We start from the raw sequence: 18,607 nt of genomic DNA, 5'->3' as shown, positions 1-18,607 counted from the left end.
CGAGGGCGTAATCCTTACCCATTGCGTTCCAAAGGGCACTACGGTAACAGGTGCATCCTACGAAAATGTTTTGAAGAACAAATTCCTTCCTGCACTGCAACAAAAACGTCCGGGAAGGGCTGCGTGTGTGCTGTTTCACCGAGACAACGCACCCGCACATCGAGCCAACGTTACGCAATAGTTTCTTCGTGATAACAACTTTGAAGTGATTCCTCATGCTCCCTACTCACCTGACCGGGCTCCTAGTGACTTTTGGCTTTTTCCAACAATGAAAGACACTCTCCGTGGCCGCACATTCACGAGCCGTGCTGCTATTGCCTCAGCGATTTTCCAGTGGTCAAAACAGACTCCTAAAGAAGCCTTCACTGCTGCCATGGAATCATGGCGTCAGCGTTGTGAAAAATGTGTACGTCTGCAGGGCGATTACATCAATAAGTAACGCCAGTTTCATCGATTTCGGGTGAGTAGTTAATTAGAAAAAAAATCGGAGGCCTTAGAACTTGAATGCACCTTGTATGATTACAAAAAATGTTTAGAACAGTGGAAGAACTGGTGGGGCAAATATATTAGTTGAGATAGAGAATATTTTGAAGGGGATAAGGCTGTTTTGTAAAAAATTTGAAAATATATAGCTTTTAAAAAGTAATACCAGTTTTTTTTTGGGTACTCCTCGTGTAAGCAATTTGCAGTGAATGGCAATCTGGATACACCATAATAAACTACATAGTTTTGTGGAAAGTGGTATGTTTTCATACTTCTATACTGAATGTGGCATCGTATACAGCAATTTAAATAGAACATTGCATGACATCATAAAAATGTTTGATATTTTTAGCATTTACCACTCAAAATCACTGACTGCAAAAGGGTTAAATAATGATGGTGTATTTATCACCTGCAAGATTACTATTTTCAGTACATCAGGAAAACTGTTATATTCTGGATTCCATTACTGATGTCTACATAGACCACAATACTTCAAGACTTATTCTACAAAATTCAATTGCTGGGAACGCAGCCAGTGGATTTTGTTCACTATAAGTTTACTGCTGTCATACGGTCAAACTGTTTTAATGAAGTGATGAATTCTTTGACAATAGCCTCTGTGTGAAATTTCCATTTTTTCGCAACACTGTTTCTTCAAACACACTCTGTAAATGAGCTCCTTGACCGATTTCTAAGCTGTTATTTTTTAAAAATTTAAATGCAATAATCATATAATGAATAAAATTTACAACATTCAGTATTTTAAAATTAGTTATTTATAAAGTACAACGAAATTAAATTACAATGGGATGTTAAAAATACAGACTTCTCTCGGATATTTGTGAATTCCCCGTGATTTCACTGATTTTTACGCATAAAATGTAATTCCCTGAGAACTTCAGGTTTTCTGTAAAAATGACCACCCTGGTGTGTGTTCTCTAGCTCGTTAAAGAACTCGTCTGAAAGTTAGAGAATTTTTCATTCTTTCTTGTTGTCTGCTGACAATTCAAAATGATAGTAGTGTCTGATTTCAACAGTACCATCTCAACATCGTTCGTAAAACCCTAAAAGGTGACCATCATAAGATGAGTGTTGCCTCTGCTTTCATAAAAGCACAGGACACAGGCAATGGTGCTAACATTGTAAGAGGGAATCTCTACTCCCCTAGTGGTAGTCCATATAAAGGCCAAGTTTCCTTCTGATAGCCACTACGTAAAGAACCTGCTTCGTGTTCAGCTGCATCATTCACAAGCATTCAGCATTTCCACTGCAGCCTGTATGTCAGTATTTCACAGACACTTGGACAATAAGAAGTTCCAACAAGAAGAAAACAGAAGCTTTTGAAACGTGGTACCACAGAAGAATGCTGAGGATTTGATGGATAGATTGTGTAACTAATGAGGAGGTACTGAATAAGTTTATGGGACAACTTGACTCAAAGAAAGGATCAGTTGACAATAAGACACATTCTGAGGCTTTAAGGAATTGTCAGTCTTTTAATGCAGGGAAGTCTTAGCAGTAAAAATTGTAGAGGGGGACCGAGCGATGGATGTAGTATACAGGTTCAAAAGGATGTAGGCTACAGTAGTTATGCAGAGATGAAGAAGGAAGGAAGATTAGGGGTTAACGTCCCAACAACATCGATATTATTGGAGACGCAGTGCGAGCTCAGAATGTTCCGAGAACGGAGAAGGAAATCGGCCACGCCCATTCAAAGGAAACATCCCGGAATTTGTCTGGAGCAATTTGGAGAAATCGTGGAAAACTAAATCTGGATGGCCGGGTGCAGATTTCAACCACGGTCCTGCAAATAACAGTCCAGTATGCTGACCACACCACCTCACTCAGTCAGAGGTGAAGAGACCTGCACGGGTTAAATTGGTATAAAGAGTTGCAATAAACTGGTCTTCAAACTGAAGATAACAGCAACAGCATTTCAGAAACACAGTTTATCCAGAGTCACACTTCATCTGTGCAAGTTTCAAAGTGAAATCCTACACAGAAAGCAAGTAATAATTGTCTCAAACGCAAAGATATCTGGAGATCATATCAAGTACATGGAATGTCTTCTGGTAATACTTATTCTAGTAACACACACAAAGAGAAGAAAAATGCAATGCATACATAAAGTTTTCAAATATAAATATTTGGCACAATAGTTGTATGTCACTTCTTTGTTGAAACACTGTTAGCTTCAGTTGAACAACAGACCGTCCATAGGTATCTACATCTGAGGAAAAAGATCATACAGTGAAACCCCGTTTTTCAATTGACATTAAAAAAAAAAAGTGTAAAATGTGGTAAAACGTAAAATGTGGGAAATAATGCTTTAAACTGTAAAAGTTACATATAGGATATCCCCTTGCACTTTATGTACGATATATTTACATAACAGGCATCAAAAGACTTGTCAGAGACTTGTTTATTATCTAATGAAGGTTTATTACCTAATAAAAACTGCTGATGTAACTGGAACTGATAACTGTCTGGGAAGTACGAACGTTTGACTAAATTTCACATGTCATAATCTATGTTTTTGAAAGTCTACAGCTTCATTCATTATTTAAATAATGAATAATGCACTAGTCACATATTTTTTCATGCTTAGCACGTTGTGTTTCAAGAATTTATTCGGGTTGTCAAGTGCAAATATGTAAATAAGTATTTTGCGTGGTGTTGGAATTTGCATTATTCTGCTCTCTTGCACTGTAGTCATCTTTTTGAGGTTATCAGGTACTGTGTTTCAAAGTATGCTGACCACAAAACCTCACTCAGAGGTGAAGAGACCTGCACGGGTTAAATTGGTATAAGGAGTTGCAATAAACTGGACTTCAAACTGAAGATAACAGCAACAGCATTTCAGAAACACAGTTTATCCAGAGTTACACATACTCCGTGCAAGTTTCAAAGTGAAATCCTGAACAGAAAGCAAGTAATAATTGTCTCAAATGTATAACATCACAAAATATACATATGTAAATACTGCATTTGACAACGAGAATAAATTCTCAAAAAACGTTTTGCTCAGCACGAATAAAATACATAACTGGTGCTGTGTTTAAACTAAAAACATTTGAGCATCGGAAAAGTGAATGACTGTGTCAACTAGCGCTCCAAGGGGTTATACGCCGAAACGTGCTAAATACGGTTCGACAAAGGTGTAACGACGATCACAATAATCACGAAACTGCATTTGCGCGGCAGAGACAGTTTGGAAATGGTTGTGATTGTTCATGATCTCTTCATTCAAATTAACCTAGTTATTCTCATCAGCCACTACGCCAAGTAGAACTTGGCACAGACGAGATACGGCACAAATTGTTCCAACTTTTACACATTTACCGGTTCAAATCCACTGAGTAGAGTGCCCTCGTGTCAAGAAACTTAATCAATAACATTTGTAAACACTACTGGACCGCCAGCTTCATGCCGGCGACTTTTTTTCTCCCCAAACATTTTTTTGTAATGTGTAAATTGTGGGGAAATTATATATATGTTAACGCAAAATAAGTGCAAACTAACTTTTTCGGCAAAGGAAATTTGACACGACTGACAAAAGATGTAGTCAATGGCGGGAAAACGTTAATTCTGGGAACGTAAAAGTGGGGTTATACTGTATTTAGGAAAAATGTGTTCAATGATCAAAAACTCATAACAGTTATAACCCACTACCTGATCATATATATACCAGATATCGCTCTGTAATGCGGAATTGGTCCCTAGATGTCACACGAGTTGAACCCACCAGTATGCGAGGGAGTGGGGAGTATTGTATTGTCAGTAGGGAGGCAGTAAGAGCAGTATGTCTGACTTCAAATATGGACTAGTCGCTGCATGTCACCTGAGTAACAAATCCATCACAGACATTTCAACTCCCTAAATCTGCCCAAATCGACTGCCAGTGCTGTGATTGCAAAGTGGAAACGCAAAGGAACGACTGCAGCTAGACCACCGAGACTGGGAAGACCTTGAGGACTGTCGAGCACTGCGGACTGCGGTCGTAGAAAATTAGCACGAAACCAGTAAAGGGCACAGTACCGACAATTCCGCTAATGTGTCCGTGCATCGGGAGCTAAAAAGAAGGGGTCCGAAAGTCGAGCGGCTCCTCATGAGACACACTTTTCTGTAGCCATTGCTAACCGATGTGTGAGGTGGTGTAAAGAGTGACACCACAGTGCAGCAGACGAATGAAAACACGTGATTTGGAGTATAAATCACACTGTATCCTGTACCGACGAGATGGAAGGGTTTGGGTTTGGCAAATGCCTGGAGAATGTCACCTGGCACGACACGTGCTGCCAACAGTGGCGAACAGAGGGGGCCGTGTTAAGGCGTGTGGGTGTTCTTCACAGTCGGGCATCGTGTCCCACTGTTGTTCGTAAGGAAACACTAAATGCAGATGAATACGAATACATTTTACAGCACTATGTACCGCATACAGAAGAGGAGCAGTTAGGAGATGATGACTGTTTGTATTGGCACGACAACACACCCTTCCGTAAAGCTGCATCCGTGAGGCAATGGCGTACAGACCGTAAGATTCGTGAAATAGACTGACCTGCTCCGAGTCCTGAACCAAATCCAACGAAACAGCTCGGGAATGAGTCAGAATGTCAACTTTTCACCAGACACCAGCATTCAACGTCACTACCTTCTCTGGTTTTGCCTCTCTAAAGGCCCCCATAAATGATCAAACATTCAATAAAATTTTTCTGGGTTTGTGACTGCATTGTAAATATATATAAAACTAGGGACGTTTCGGTCCCTGTTGCAACTGACCTCCTTCAGGGTGTTTTCGTTTACTGCCGAATGAGAAAACTTTGTTTCATTATATACCTGCAGACGTGGCTGTTATCTAATTCTGATAGGGTGTTTAGGATGAAAGGGAGGGATGTTGGAAGTCCTTATTGGAGTTTTTGTTATTTCTTTTCATTGGTGGAAACCTGACAATTTGATTGGTGTTTGCATCACTGCTTGTGGTCGGTGGAAATCTGCGAATGGAAAACCAGGCGGCAGCTGCAATGTGGCGCCATTTTCCCGCTTTCTAGTGCCAGCCAAAGCACGAGTACTCTACATACCTGCGGCCGCTGCTGTCTCCCGTGCACCTGTATGTGCTGCATCACGTGAGCTATCGTCCCGTAACACGGTTATTGCTGGCAGCTGAGACGTCGGAAGTTGGTACCCGTCTTCTCTGTTCGGGTTGGCCGGTCGCTTGGCTCTTTCTATTGCCTCTCTGATCTTCCTCCTGAAAGAAAAAGGCTGTTTTGCCAGTACACGTGCTTCAACAAAATCAGTCTGTTTGCCGCACTCATCCTGGTGATCTGCTACCGCTGACTTGGCGTGCTGTCGTAGTCGGATAATCTTTCATGTTCAGATATCCGTGTGCTGATGGGTCTCGCCTATATACGCTAATCCACATCTGCACCTAATTTCGTTAACTCCAGCAGCATATAGTTTGTCAACTGTATCTTTCATTGTGCGAAGAACTTCTTTTATTCTGTTGCTGCTTTGGAAAATTGGTTTGATGCCTGGTTTTTGCCCACCCATTCAGTGACACCTTAAACATATGCTAAATAGAGCGATGTTTAGTGCTTTCTTTTGCTCTCTATTGCCTTCGTTCTTTGTCACCACAGTTTCTTCATCTTTTACTTTCATTCCATAACCACTGCCACAAAAGAGAAAGAGCTACAAAATTTCCACCATCACTTCAACCAGCAGCACAGCAGAATCCAATTAACTACGGAGATGGAAAAGAATGGGGTGCTGCCTTCCCTCGACGTGGAAGTTTACAGAAAGCCTGACGCTAAACCGAGCCATAGAGTACATAGAAAGCCAACCAGTACTGACAGGTACCTGCATACCTCCTCCCATCATTACTCTATGCGGAAGAAATCCACACTGCATGCTTTAATCAAGAGGGCTCACAGGATCAGCGATGAAGAACATCTGAAGGGTGAACTACAAACCTTAAGTCCATTTTTTGTGCCAATGGTTATGGAGAAAGTTTTATTATTATTTATTTTATGGCCTTCATTGGACCACTCTAGTCAAAAATACAAAGTTATAAACAAGTTGTTACACAGGGATACAATTTGGCTCAGCAATAACTTGTATGATATTTAAGTAATATAATTATTAGCGTTTATTCTTATATGAAAGGTGTTTTGCTCTTCTGTCTGCCCAATATTTCTTCATTCTTTCAGATATTTTCTTTCTTTCTTCATTTGAGACCACTCTTCCTGTACTCCTTTTATTGATTTTCATTTGTAGTCTGGTTTGCGGGTCTTTCAGTATTCTGGTTTTCTCTGTCTTGTTTTTTAGGTCATCTACTGTAATTTGGAGTTCTTTCATATCTTCCTTAATTTCTGTGATCCATTTAATGTCGCTCTTGCTATTCCACAATTTTTGTATTATTTTTTTTACTAATTCTGTTTTCTGGAGTTCTCATCAGATGTCCAAAGAATGAGGTGCATTTCTTCCAGATCGTGCTCATGACTGGTTCTATTTTCTTATATACTGTTTCATTTGATGCTATTCTCCAATGTCCATTTATTTTATACTGTTTATTTATACATGTCCTAATTATTCTTCTTTCTATTTTTAGTATTCTGTCAATTTCCGCTGTATTAGTTGTTTTGATTACTGGAGAAAGTAATAGATAAAACTGTGGTGACAAAGAATGAAGGCAATAGAGGAGAGCAAAAGGAAGCACAAAACATAGCTCTGTTTAGCATATGTTCAAGGTTTCACTGAACGGGTGGGCAAAATTCTCCACTGAGCATACATCAAACCGATTTACCAAAGCAGCAACAGAATAAAAGACCTTCTTCGCACAACGAAAGATACAGTTGACAATCTACATGCTGCTGGAGTTAACAAAATCAGGTGCAGATGCGGATTAGAGTATCTAGGCGAGACCCATCAGCACACGGATATCTGAACACGAAAGATATATCCGACTAAGACAGCACGCCAAGTCAGCGGTAGCAGAACACCGGGATGAGTGCGGCAAACAGACTGATTTTGGTGAAACACGTGTACTGGCAAAACAGCCTCTTTTTTTCAGGAGGAAGATTAGAGAGGTAATAGAAATAGCCAAGCGACCGGCCAACACTAACAGAGAAGACGGGTACCGACTTCTGATGTCTCGGCTGCCAGCAATAACAGCATTACGGGATGTAAGCACACTTGAAGCAGCACATACAGGTGCACAGGAGACCGCAACGACTGCAGATAAGTAGAGTACTCGCGTGCTTCGACTGGCCCTAGAAAGCAGGAAAATGCCACCACGTCGCAGCTGCTGCCCGGTTTTCCATTTGTCGATTTCCACCAACTGCAAACAGTAATGCAGGCACCAGCCAAATCGTCAGGTTTCCACCAATCAAAAGAAATAATAATAACACCAATAAGGACTTCTAACATCCCTCCCCTTCATTCTAAGCAGCCTATCAGAATTAGATAACAACCACATCTACAGGTATATAATGAAACAAAGTTTTCTCACTCAACAGTAAACAACAACACCCTGGAGAAGGTCGCTTGTAACAGGTATCGAAATGTCAGTAGTTTTATATATATTGACAATGTGGCGACAAAGCCAGAAAAATTTTATTGTACGTGACAATGGCCACAGAAGCCTACATTTATATCAAACATATTTGACAAAATTGCACTTATTTAGCCACGGATTTGCCAACCGAGTCCATACATGACACGTGGAATAATCGGGTCTACTGCCGGATGTTTGTGTCTCTCTGGCACCATATTTTGGCCACCTAACTCGTTGCCTTCTTTAAGTGCTACCTGAGACTGCCGTATTGGAGGATGTTGTCCAGTATTTATGCTCAGAGGGCGCCGGGGGGTGCTCCCTCTGTCGTCCGCACGCACCTGGCGCTGTTTGTAACGTGTCGTCTCTTCCCCGGTGCTCCCTCGGACGTCCGCGCCCGACTCGGTCGCTATCTGTGACAGCTGTCTGAGGCCCGTCCCGTGTTGGGCGTTCCGTTCACAGTCCGCGCCCACCTGGTGCTGCTCGTGAGGTTTCAACCCTTCCCTGGTGCTCCCATGGACGTCTGCGCCCGGCTCGTCCACCATCTGTGGTAGTGTCAGCTGTATGGGGCCGGACCCGCGTTTGGCATTCCGTTTGTGGTCCACGCCCACTTGGTGCTGCTCCTGAGGTGTCAGCACCCCCCCTGGTGCTCCCACGGACGTCCGCACCTGCCTCATCCACCATCTGCAGTTCGCGGTCCGCAACAAGAAGACCCGGAAGTAGCTGAAGGAGACAGGTCTACCTGACACAGGTCATCAAGAAGCTTCATCCCAAAGCACCTGTACGACCCAGACTCTATGGACTCCCCGAGGTCTACAAGGAGGGGGTCCCTCTTCGACCTATTGTCAGTAACATTGGCGCAGCGACATACCTCGCTGCACAATACCTGAAGAAGGTATTGGCACCATATGTGGGCAAATGTGCACACCACATTCGGAACTCCGAAGACTTTCTACAATGGCTAAGGCAGCTACACACTGTGGAGTATGACATCGTGGTCAGTTTCGATGTGGTGTCGCTCTTCACTCGAGTGCCACTCACCAGTTCACTCAGTATCACTGGAGAGAAGTTCGACGGTGCCCTGCTCGACCTGTTCGAGCACGTACTGACCTCGACATATTTTCTTTACGGGGGTCAATTTTATGAGCAAACGGAAGGAGTGGCAATGGGCAGCCCTTTATCACCACCGGTAGCCAACCTTTTCATGGAAAAGTACGAGGAGAAGGCACTTGCATCAGCCACTTACCAACCCAAGTGCTTTCTTAGATATGTCAATGACACTTTTGTCATTTGGCCCCGTGGCAGGGAGAAGCTAGATGACTTTTTGGAACATCTAAATTCAAGCCACCGAAGTATAAACTTTACTATGGAGCTAGAGAAGGATGGACAGCTCCCATTCTTGGATGTCCTGGTCAAGAGGAAGGCAGATGGCACTCTGGGGCACAGTGTGTATTGTAAGCCCACCCACACTGACTTATACCTACAAGCCAGTAGCTGCCACCACCCGGCACAGAAGAATGGAGTCTCGAAAACATTAGTTTACAGGGCTCGGGCTCGGGCTCTGTCGGATACGGAAAGTCTGGCCACAGAGACAGAACATCTACAGCTGGTGTTCAGCAGAAATGGATACTCCTCGTCAGACATCCAAAGGGCACTTTGTGCTACCAGCCAACCACAGGGTACAGAAGAGGAGCCAGAGGAGGCGAAGAAGGTGGCATACCTGCCATATGCTCGACCTATTTTGGCAAAGATCAGCAGAATTCTTTCAAAATATGATATAAAGAGTATCTTCTGTCCACCCTCCAAAATTGGGACAATGCTAAGGAGTGTGAAGGACAACCTGGGGCTACGTAAACCAGGCATTTACAACATCCTGTGCCAGTGTGGAAAATCATACATTGGCCAGACGACCAGGACGGTGGACGTCAGGTGCAAAGAACACCGAAGGCATACCAGACTCGGACAGGTAACCAAATCTGCCATAGCAGAGCACTGTCTGGAGCTCGGTCACTCAGTGGACTACAACAGCACCAAAATTGTGACACAGACTCCAAGATTTTGGGACAGTGTCATAAAGGAGGCCATCGACATCAAGGTCACAGACAACCTAATAAACCGAGACAGCGTTTACCAGCTCAGCTCGGTGTGGAGTCCGGCTCTGGATCTTATCAGGGCCCAACGAAAGGAACCGAGAAACTCCTCAAGAAGTAGTAACACCGCAGGAGCAGCGCCAGGCAGGTGGACTGCGACCGCAACTCCTGATGCAGGACGGGCCTCTGACAGCCGCCACGGCCACAAATGATGCACGAACCGAGTGCGGACAACCGTCGGAACTTCAGGGAAGTGCCAACACCTCAGGAGCAGCGCCATGTGGGCGTGGACCGCAAATGGAGAGCCCAACAAAGGACGGGCCTCAGTGAGCTGCCATAACTGCAGATGGTGGATGAGGCAGGTGTGAACGTCCGTGGGAGCACCAGGGCAGTGCCAACACCTCAGGAGCAGCACCAAGTGGGCGCGGACCACGAACGGAATGCCAAACGTGGATCCGGCCCCAGACAGCTGACACGACCACAGATGGTGGACGAGCCAAGCGCAGACGTCCGTGGGAGCACCAGTGAAGGGCCAAAACCTCAGGAGCAGCACCGGGCGGGTGCGGACCGCGAACGGGACGCCCGACACGTGACGGGCCTCAGACAGCTGCCACAGATAGCGACCGAGTCGGGCGCGGACGTCCGAGGGAGCACCGGGGAAGAGACGACACATTACAAGCAGTGCCAGGCAGGCGCGGATGGCAGAGAGAGCACCCAGTGCCCTCTGGGCATAAATACTGGACAAGATCCTCCAATACGGCAGTCTCAGGTAGCACTTGAAGAAGGCAACGAGTCACGTGGCCAAAATATTGTGCCAGAGCATCACAATCATCCGGCATCCACATGTCAAGATATCGCTGGGAAAGCCTGAAGTGTTACAAGCCCGTATATGTTCAAACAATGTTTGTCAGTTTAACCTCACTTCGAAGCAGATGCTACTCGTGTTCGTTTGTATTTTGAAAGTAGTGAGAACGACCACAAATTCAAACAATACAGTCCTGGCATTGACTTTGGCACTGTGTTTATAGAAGACGAAGAAGAAGAAGAAGAAGATGATGATGATGACGATGATGAAAATGAAAATGAGACTCTGGTTCAGAGAATGCCTCAAAGTGAGAGATTCACCCATGAAAGTATGCTAAAGGAAATACTACTCTCAGAATCTGACGATTACATCAACTTACTTCGAATGGACAATGAAGCTTTTTAAGACTTGCCTCTCAAGCTCGCTCTTATCTAGCCACGGATGTGCCAAACAAGCCTGTCCACGTACTAGGTGAGCTTGCCAATTTAATCTTACTTTCGAAGCAAACAATGTTCGTGAATATTGTATTTTGGCACTAGTGAAAATGGCTACAAACCCAGATAATGCAATTCTAACATTTTATCCAGCACTGTGTTGAAAGAAAAAGATAACACTATGCTTGTCCAGGGAATAGTTTAAAATGAAAAATATACAACTGGAAACCTGTTAATGGGAATGTTTCACTCAGAATCCAACGATTACATTAGCTTTCTGCAGATGAACATTGATACGTTTAATAACTTGTTTATCATTACTTCATCCTGACAGTGAAATCATTACTTCACCCTGGCAGTGAAAAAGAAGACACACAAGTAAACGAAAATTTATTTTCTCCTACTTGGTCCTTTAATGAAAAGTCGTTAAAATACCGCAACCTGGAAACCTATAACGCACACTGTCCACAGAAGAACCGGATAACTTCAATTTCTTTATTTCATCCCACTCCACTTGCCTATGTCACCGTATGCATAAAATATTCATTTTGTTCATAACCCTTCATGCCTAATCTTTGGCTATGAAAGATTTGGTATATCTCTACCACTTTGGTAATTGTTAGTACTATTTTGTTTTTATACTCTATCATAGTTTTCACAGTAGTGGAAACTCATGATACTGTGAGATAAATCGTAATAAACCAATTTTTCAATAAACACTTGCTGTGAAATGTTGACACAAATGTCATCTGATATCTTGTCAAACTTTCTGTCGATCAGAATTTCTCCCAACACATCAAACAGGATCTATGCTTGACAAACACATCAAACTGCACCGTACATGTCAAATATTTGGCAAGCATAGTTAGGTTGGTGAAAATGTTTGAACATTTACTGGGAATGGGCTGTCATTCCTTCACAGACATTCAGACACCTCACTGAAAGTGGTCCCAGCAGAGTTCAAGCTATCATACAGGTGGAGGGTGGACTTACCCCATTTTAATGTTCACTAACGAGTGTCCAGATACTACTGCTCAGAGAGTGCGTAACCACAAAACATTTTTCACTTATGCTTATTGAGGATGGCATTAATTACATATCACACGTCCAAAAATGATCATTTGCATTGAAATTGCAGGATCAAAATCATACCGACAGAGTTACACTATGTTTCCAGGGCAAAACACAGAGACTGACTGAAGTGGCTTGTTCTCTCATATATATATAAACGCAGAAGTCAACCCAAAAATGCTCCCCAGAAATAAATTGATACTCATACATGGTGTATCTCTGATGTCACAACACCAACAACAAAAATATTGGAATGCAGTGTAAAGAAACATGAAAAAGGGAGTACATGCACACTTCAAGTAATACACACAGTTATTTTCAACTGTTACATATTTAAAGTTATGAAAACACAAACATATTCAATATTTGCAAAGTATAACAACTGGTTCTATGCATAGTTACAAATAAGTATAAATATATGAACATATAGTTTGAGGAACATGAGCAGAAAACAGTTAACAGTATTTCACCTTTACAAACTGCCCATTGGCTTCCGTCTCTGGTTCTTCGGCCAACCTTTGTCTGATGATTTTTCTCATGTTTCGCCAGCATGAGGGCTGGCAGTGTCAAAGCTTCACCATCCATTCCTGGTGGTGGACAATGCAGGCAACATGACAGAAGAATTATTAAAAAAACATCGTCTGAAGAACCTGAGACAGAAGCCAATAGGCAGTTTGTCAACAAGTGGCCACGAAAGTCTTAACAATTTTGTATTTCATCTTTAAATAAAAGAAAAAGAATAACAATTACCATTGGTTATAACCTCCAAGGTATGTAAGACCACTAGTGCTGCAATATATTATGTCATATGTCATATTTATAAAACATATTAGGTAACATTCAAAATTGCTCAGCAAACTGTACCCACAATACGCTGCATACAGATGCCTGGAAACTGTCTACGTCACCAAAAAACACAGTGTTTCGATAAAAATGTGACATATAACCACTGTTCCAAACCAGAATACTGAAAAAGTACTTAAAAGCTGTCAATCATTGTGTTCTCAAAATAATATGAATAAATGAGAGTCAGTTTATGAACTCACCGCAGTTTGTTCTATTGCCAGTGGATCGCTGTGGTTACTCCAGTCCTCTGATGAAGAATTTTCCTGTAAAAGAATCGATGGAAGTTATGGGCTTATGAGCTAAAAAACATTACACTCCTCATATTGCAGGTGTGTGGTAGGTAGGAATATACAGAGGTTCAAAATAGGGGAAACACACTAAAAGACAATACTGTAGGAAGAGGAGTAAATGGAGATGAAATAGGAGACATGATACTGCCTGATCAATTTGACAGAGCTCTGAAAGATATAAGCCAAAACAAGGCCCCTGGAGTAGGTAACATACTATCTGCATTACTGAGGCCCTTGGGAGACCAAGCCACGACAAAACTAGTCCACCTTAACTGTAAGATATAACAGACAGATGAAAAACCTTCACACTTCAAAAAGAACATAATCATCCCATTCCAAAGTAAACTGGCACTGACGGGTGTGAATATTACTCAGCCATCAGTTTAACAAGTAATGGTTGCAAAATACAGACATGAATTACATACAGAAAGACTGGAAAAACAAGTAGAAGTTGAGTTTAGGAAAGACCAGCTCAAGTACTGAACAAATGTAGAAACATGCAAGACAATACTGACACTACAACTTATCTTAAAAGTTCCACTGTCCAGTCACAACAATGTGACAATCTGTCAAAGGCCTGAAGAACCACCTTTCACAGTGCGGATCTCAGCGAAGTATGCAGGAAGAGAGGTAATGAGGTTCTGGATGGTATCAAACTCCAGTGCCACAGTCAGCTGCGCTAGGTTTCTCGGTTGAGGGTCCGCAGCGTGAATAGCCCGATCGAGTGGTCCGACAGATTCTCAATTGGATTTAAATCTGGTGAGTCCGGTGGCCAGGGGAGTACAGTAACCTCATCCCGGTGTTCTCTGAACTACGCGCATATACTGCGAGCCGTGTAGCACGTCGCACGGTTCTGCGGTAGATGCCACCGAGCCGAAAAAAAAAAAAACTGCGTGTAGGGACGGACAGGGTCCTTAAGGACAGATGCATAATTTTGTCGATCCACTGTGCTTTCCAGAATGACGAGATCACAGAGATAACATCCTGAAAACATTCTCCAATCAATAACGCTCCCCCCTCCGGCGCAGGGTGTTTGCTTTGAGACGTTTCGTGCCACACGCAGCAATGGTCAATTATCAGATCGAGCATAAAACACATTTCGTCCGAAAAGGCAGCCTGTCACCACTCGGTGGACATCGAGTTGCAGAACGTACGTGCAAATTCCAGCCTTCGTCGCCAATGAGCAGCAATCGATACGGGTGCACGTACCGGGCGTCTGCTACGCAACGACATTTGCCGAACAGTCACTGAGGAGACACTGTCGGTACCCCCCGGTGCACCTGCGCGGTCAGTTGTTCAATAGTTGTACGTCTATTCGACTCTACAAATCTCCGCAGCTGTCATTCAGCCCGGTCGTCTGTGGCCCGCGGTGCAACACGACAGCCCTCGGTCAGGTTTCAGATATTGCCATTTGCCACGAATGGTATATACTTCGACAGTGGCGGCACACAAACAGTTTACAGACTGAACCGTGTTGAAAATGCTTCTACTCTTGGCCCGAATGTGAGTGACGGAGCAGGCCGAGGCATCATGTCGATACACTGTAGAGGATGTCGGGCTACAACAGCCGTATGTGTGCGAGTGTTATCCTGTTGGGAAACACCCACCGGAATACTGTCCTATAAATGGCAGCACAACAGGTCGAATTATCAGACCGATATACAAATTTGCGGTTGGAGTATGTGTGATAACCATGAGTGTGCTCGCGATGACGTACGAAATCACAAACCGGACCGTAACTCCAGCTCTAGGTCCAGTGCGTGTAGCACATAGAGTGGTTGCAGGCCCTCAACTGCCTCCTTATAACCTCCATATTGTCATCATCACCACAGAGGCAGAACCAGCTTTCATCTGAAAACACAAAAGTCCATTTCTGCATTACAATAACGATTGCACTGTTTTCCTGGACCCCCGAAAAGCCGTACATACCCTCCACTGCTAGTGCTGCCATCTGCTGCCTGTGAGTGGTTATTGCATGTTGGCATCAAATGTAGGTAGCAGTCAAATTAATGTGAATGGACTGTGTACAATGAAGAAAGGCAAAACTATGCATACAGCAATTACACAGTTAGTTTTTGAAAATGCTGACTGGAACAACCTTTTGAAATTATGAAGGGAGCAGTGGTAAAATACAGCGAGTGAAGGGCTATTTACAACTTGTACAGAAACCAGACTTCAGTTATACGAGTGCAAAGTTCAGAGAGGAGAAATAAAAATTTTAAGCTTTGTCGATGACATTTTAATTCTGTTAGAGACGGCAGGGGACTAGAAAGAGCAGCTGAATGGAATGACTAGTGCCTTAAGAAGAGGTTATAAGATGAATAGCAACATCAGTAAAGTAAGGGCTAAGAAATATAGTCGAATAAGTGATTGGTTGATAGGACAAATCCTGAGGTATCAAAAACTTGACAGTTTGGTAATATAGGGAAGTGTGTGGGATAGAAATTGTACAGGGAGACCAGGACTTTGGCACACATCTAAATTTGATCCAATTTAGAAAATTATTATGGTGTTTATAAATCTCAATAGCCGCTCTACGAACGCAAGCTCGAAATGCGATGTTTTCGATATGGCACTTGCCTCACTGAACTTTATTTCACAACCACCCTTTCAGTAAACTTGTTCAGCTACAGTTGATTTACCTGTATGTCCCAGGAGGCAATTCTTGTGTTCAACCAGATGGGTGTTAACATTTCTTTCGTGGTACCAATATAAACGATTCCACATCTACAAGGAATTTTATATATACCCACTGTAGCCAAAGCAAGTCTTACACCTTTTTCCAATCATAACATTGTTTTATCTTCCTGGTGGGTCCGAAGATAGTTTCCAAGCCATACTTGTTCAACACTTTCCCAATGCAATGTGTAATCTTACTAATGAACAGTAGGAAAACTTTCCCTTGTGTGGCCACTGATCCACACTGATCCTGATTCTCTCCACAAGGTGAAGTACTTGATGTATCTCCTTGTTAAAATAACCATTCTTCTTGAATTAGATAGCTTCATTCACTGTAATCATAATAAATAATGATACAACATCAAAACTAACAAGGATATCGTCTGAGCCCATATGAATAGCAATACTTTTCGAACACATACAGTTGGATTATTCAGACGTGGTCTCATCGCAACCTATTTTTAATACAATAATGATTTTTATGAACAGATGGATGGGGTAGCTATGGGCAGTCCTCTCAGTCCGGCTGTGTCCAATTCGTTTATGGAGACCTTTGAGAAATCGATCAGCCAGGTGGTACCATTGTGTCGAGATACTTTCATGGTACGGACACACGGTGCCGAGGAGTTGGATGCCTTCCTGATAAATCTCAACAATATAAATCCGAAATGCGTAACTTTTGGTAATCGAAAAAGATTTCCCAAAGAACAATACAAGAAACTTTTATAAAACATTCAAAAACAAAACTAACCGGTTACCAACCTCAAAGTCTTTGCTTCAAAGAAGAAAATGGCATTTGGCTGTTAACAACCAGGAAAATTGTAAGGTACTTGCTACTTACTTTGAAAAACTATTGAACTTTCCAGAACCAGCGAATAATTTCCAATCACAGCAAACTAATAACACCAACCCTAACTCTAAAGTATCTGATGAAATAAAAATAACAAAATAAACTAAGATACTTCAAAACAATAAGGCATCCGGAGAAGATGGTATAATCACAGAATTACTAAAATCAGTTGGCCCTAACACTATAAAAGAGATCACTTGACTAATAGGACATATATGGGAAACAGAGAAAATACCTGACGACTGGAAAACTGCCCTAATTCATCCACTGCAGAAAAAGGGGATAGAACCGATGTTAATAATTACCGAGGAATCTCTCTTCTCCCAGTCACATACAAAATTCTCTCACAGTGTTTACTTGATCGAGCCCAAGAACAGCTAGAACCTAAAATTGGTGAATACCAAGCAGGCTTTAGACCAAACAGATCCTGGCCGGAACAAATTCTTACTTTAAAACTAATCCTCAGACACCAAAGGATTTCTAGTAACAATATTGCATGTACATTTATGGATTTTAAAAAGGCTTATGACTCAGTTGATAGTGAATCTCTTTTCCAAATTTTAAAGGAACAAGGGCTAGATAATAAAACTCTAACACTGATTAAGGAAACATTAAACGACACTAGATCTAAAGTTAAAGTCATGGGAGACATTTCTGAACCATTTGAAATAGAGACTGGTGTCAGACAGGGAGATTACTTTTTAACTATGTTTTGGAAAAGGTAATTAGAGAATAGAGAGAGCAAAAGTAGATTCAAAATATGGACTAATCAATCAGGTCAGGTAGAGGTGATATTAGAGTGGATTGCCTCGCCTTTGCAGATGATCTGGCAATTATAACTAGGAATGTTACCCCAGCTCAAAAACGAATTGAAACACTTAAAGAAGTCATGCAAAGTTTTTGAACACGAAATATAGAAAAATAAAAAGTGTATCTCAGTTGAAACACTTGGGGGAAATCATGCAATAAAATGATCTGGAAAAAACTGGAAATGAAGTTCGCTGTCAAAAGATGGCAACTACATTCAGATTAACACGTTGTTGTTGTGGTCTTCAGTCCTGAGACTGGTTTGATGCAGCTCTCCATGCTACTCTATCCTGTGCAAGCTTCTTCATCTCCCAGTACCTACTGCAACCTACATCCTTCTGAATCTGTTTAGTGTATTCATCTCTTGGTCTCCCTCTACGATTTTTACCCTCCACGCTGCCCTCTAATGCTAAATTGGTGATCCCTTGATGCGTCAGAATATGTCCTACCAACCGATCCCTTCTTCTAGTCAAGCTCTGCCACAAATTTCTCTTTTCTCCAATTCGATTCAATATCTCCTCATTAGTTATGTGATTTACCCATCAAGATCCCATCTCTGTGATCTAAACTAACCTGCAGTCCCTCATTAAAACCTCAGGCTTCTCATTAGGACTAACACTTCAATCCACAGGACTTCTTACCCCACCCAAAGCATACACACCCAACTTTTTACCTTCTACCTAAGATCCACAAACCCAAACAT

General features: G+C 42.4%; 1 protein-coding gene across 3 annotated transcripts in view; it reads right to left on the bottom strand.

Annotated features, from left to right (window-relative positions):
• Positions 1-18,607, bottom strand: part of LOC124720142 — a 200,771-nt gene that overhangs the window by 85,556 nt on the left and 96,608 nt on the right. For all 3 annotated transcript variants that reach the window (XM_047245443.1, XM_047245445.1, XM_047245444.1), the window contains exon 7: positions 13,479-13,541. In XM_047245443.1, coding sequence (XP_047101399.1) covers positions 13,479-13,541 — 63 coding nt within the window. The remainder of the gene's footprint in view (positions 1-13,478; positions 13,542-18,607) is intronic.

This window comes from Schistocerca piceifrons, chromosome 11 (genome assembly GCF_021461385.2).
Source record: "Schistocerca piceifrons isolate TAMUIC-IGC-003096 chromosome 11, iqSchPice1.1, whole genome shotgun sequence".
NCBI lineage: Eukaryota > Metazoa > Arthropoda > Insecta > Orthoptera > Acrididae > Schistocerca > Schistocerca piceifrons.
Note: the sequence above shows the minus strand (reverse complement) of the source record. Positions and strands in the feature narration are given on the sequence as shown.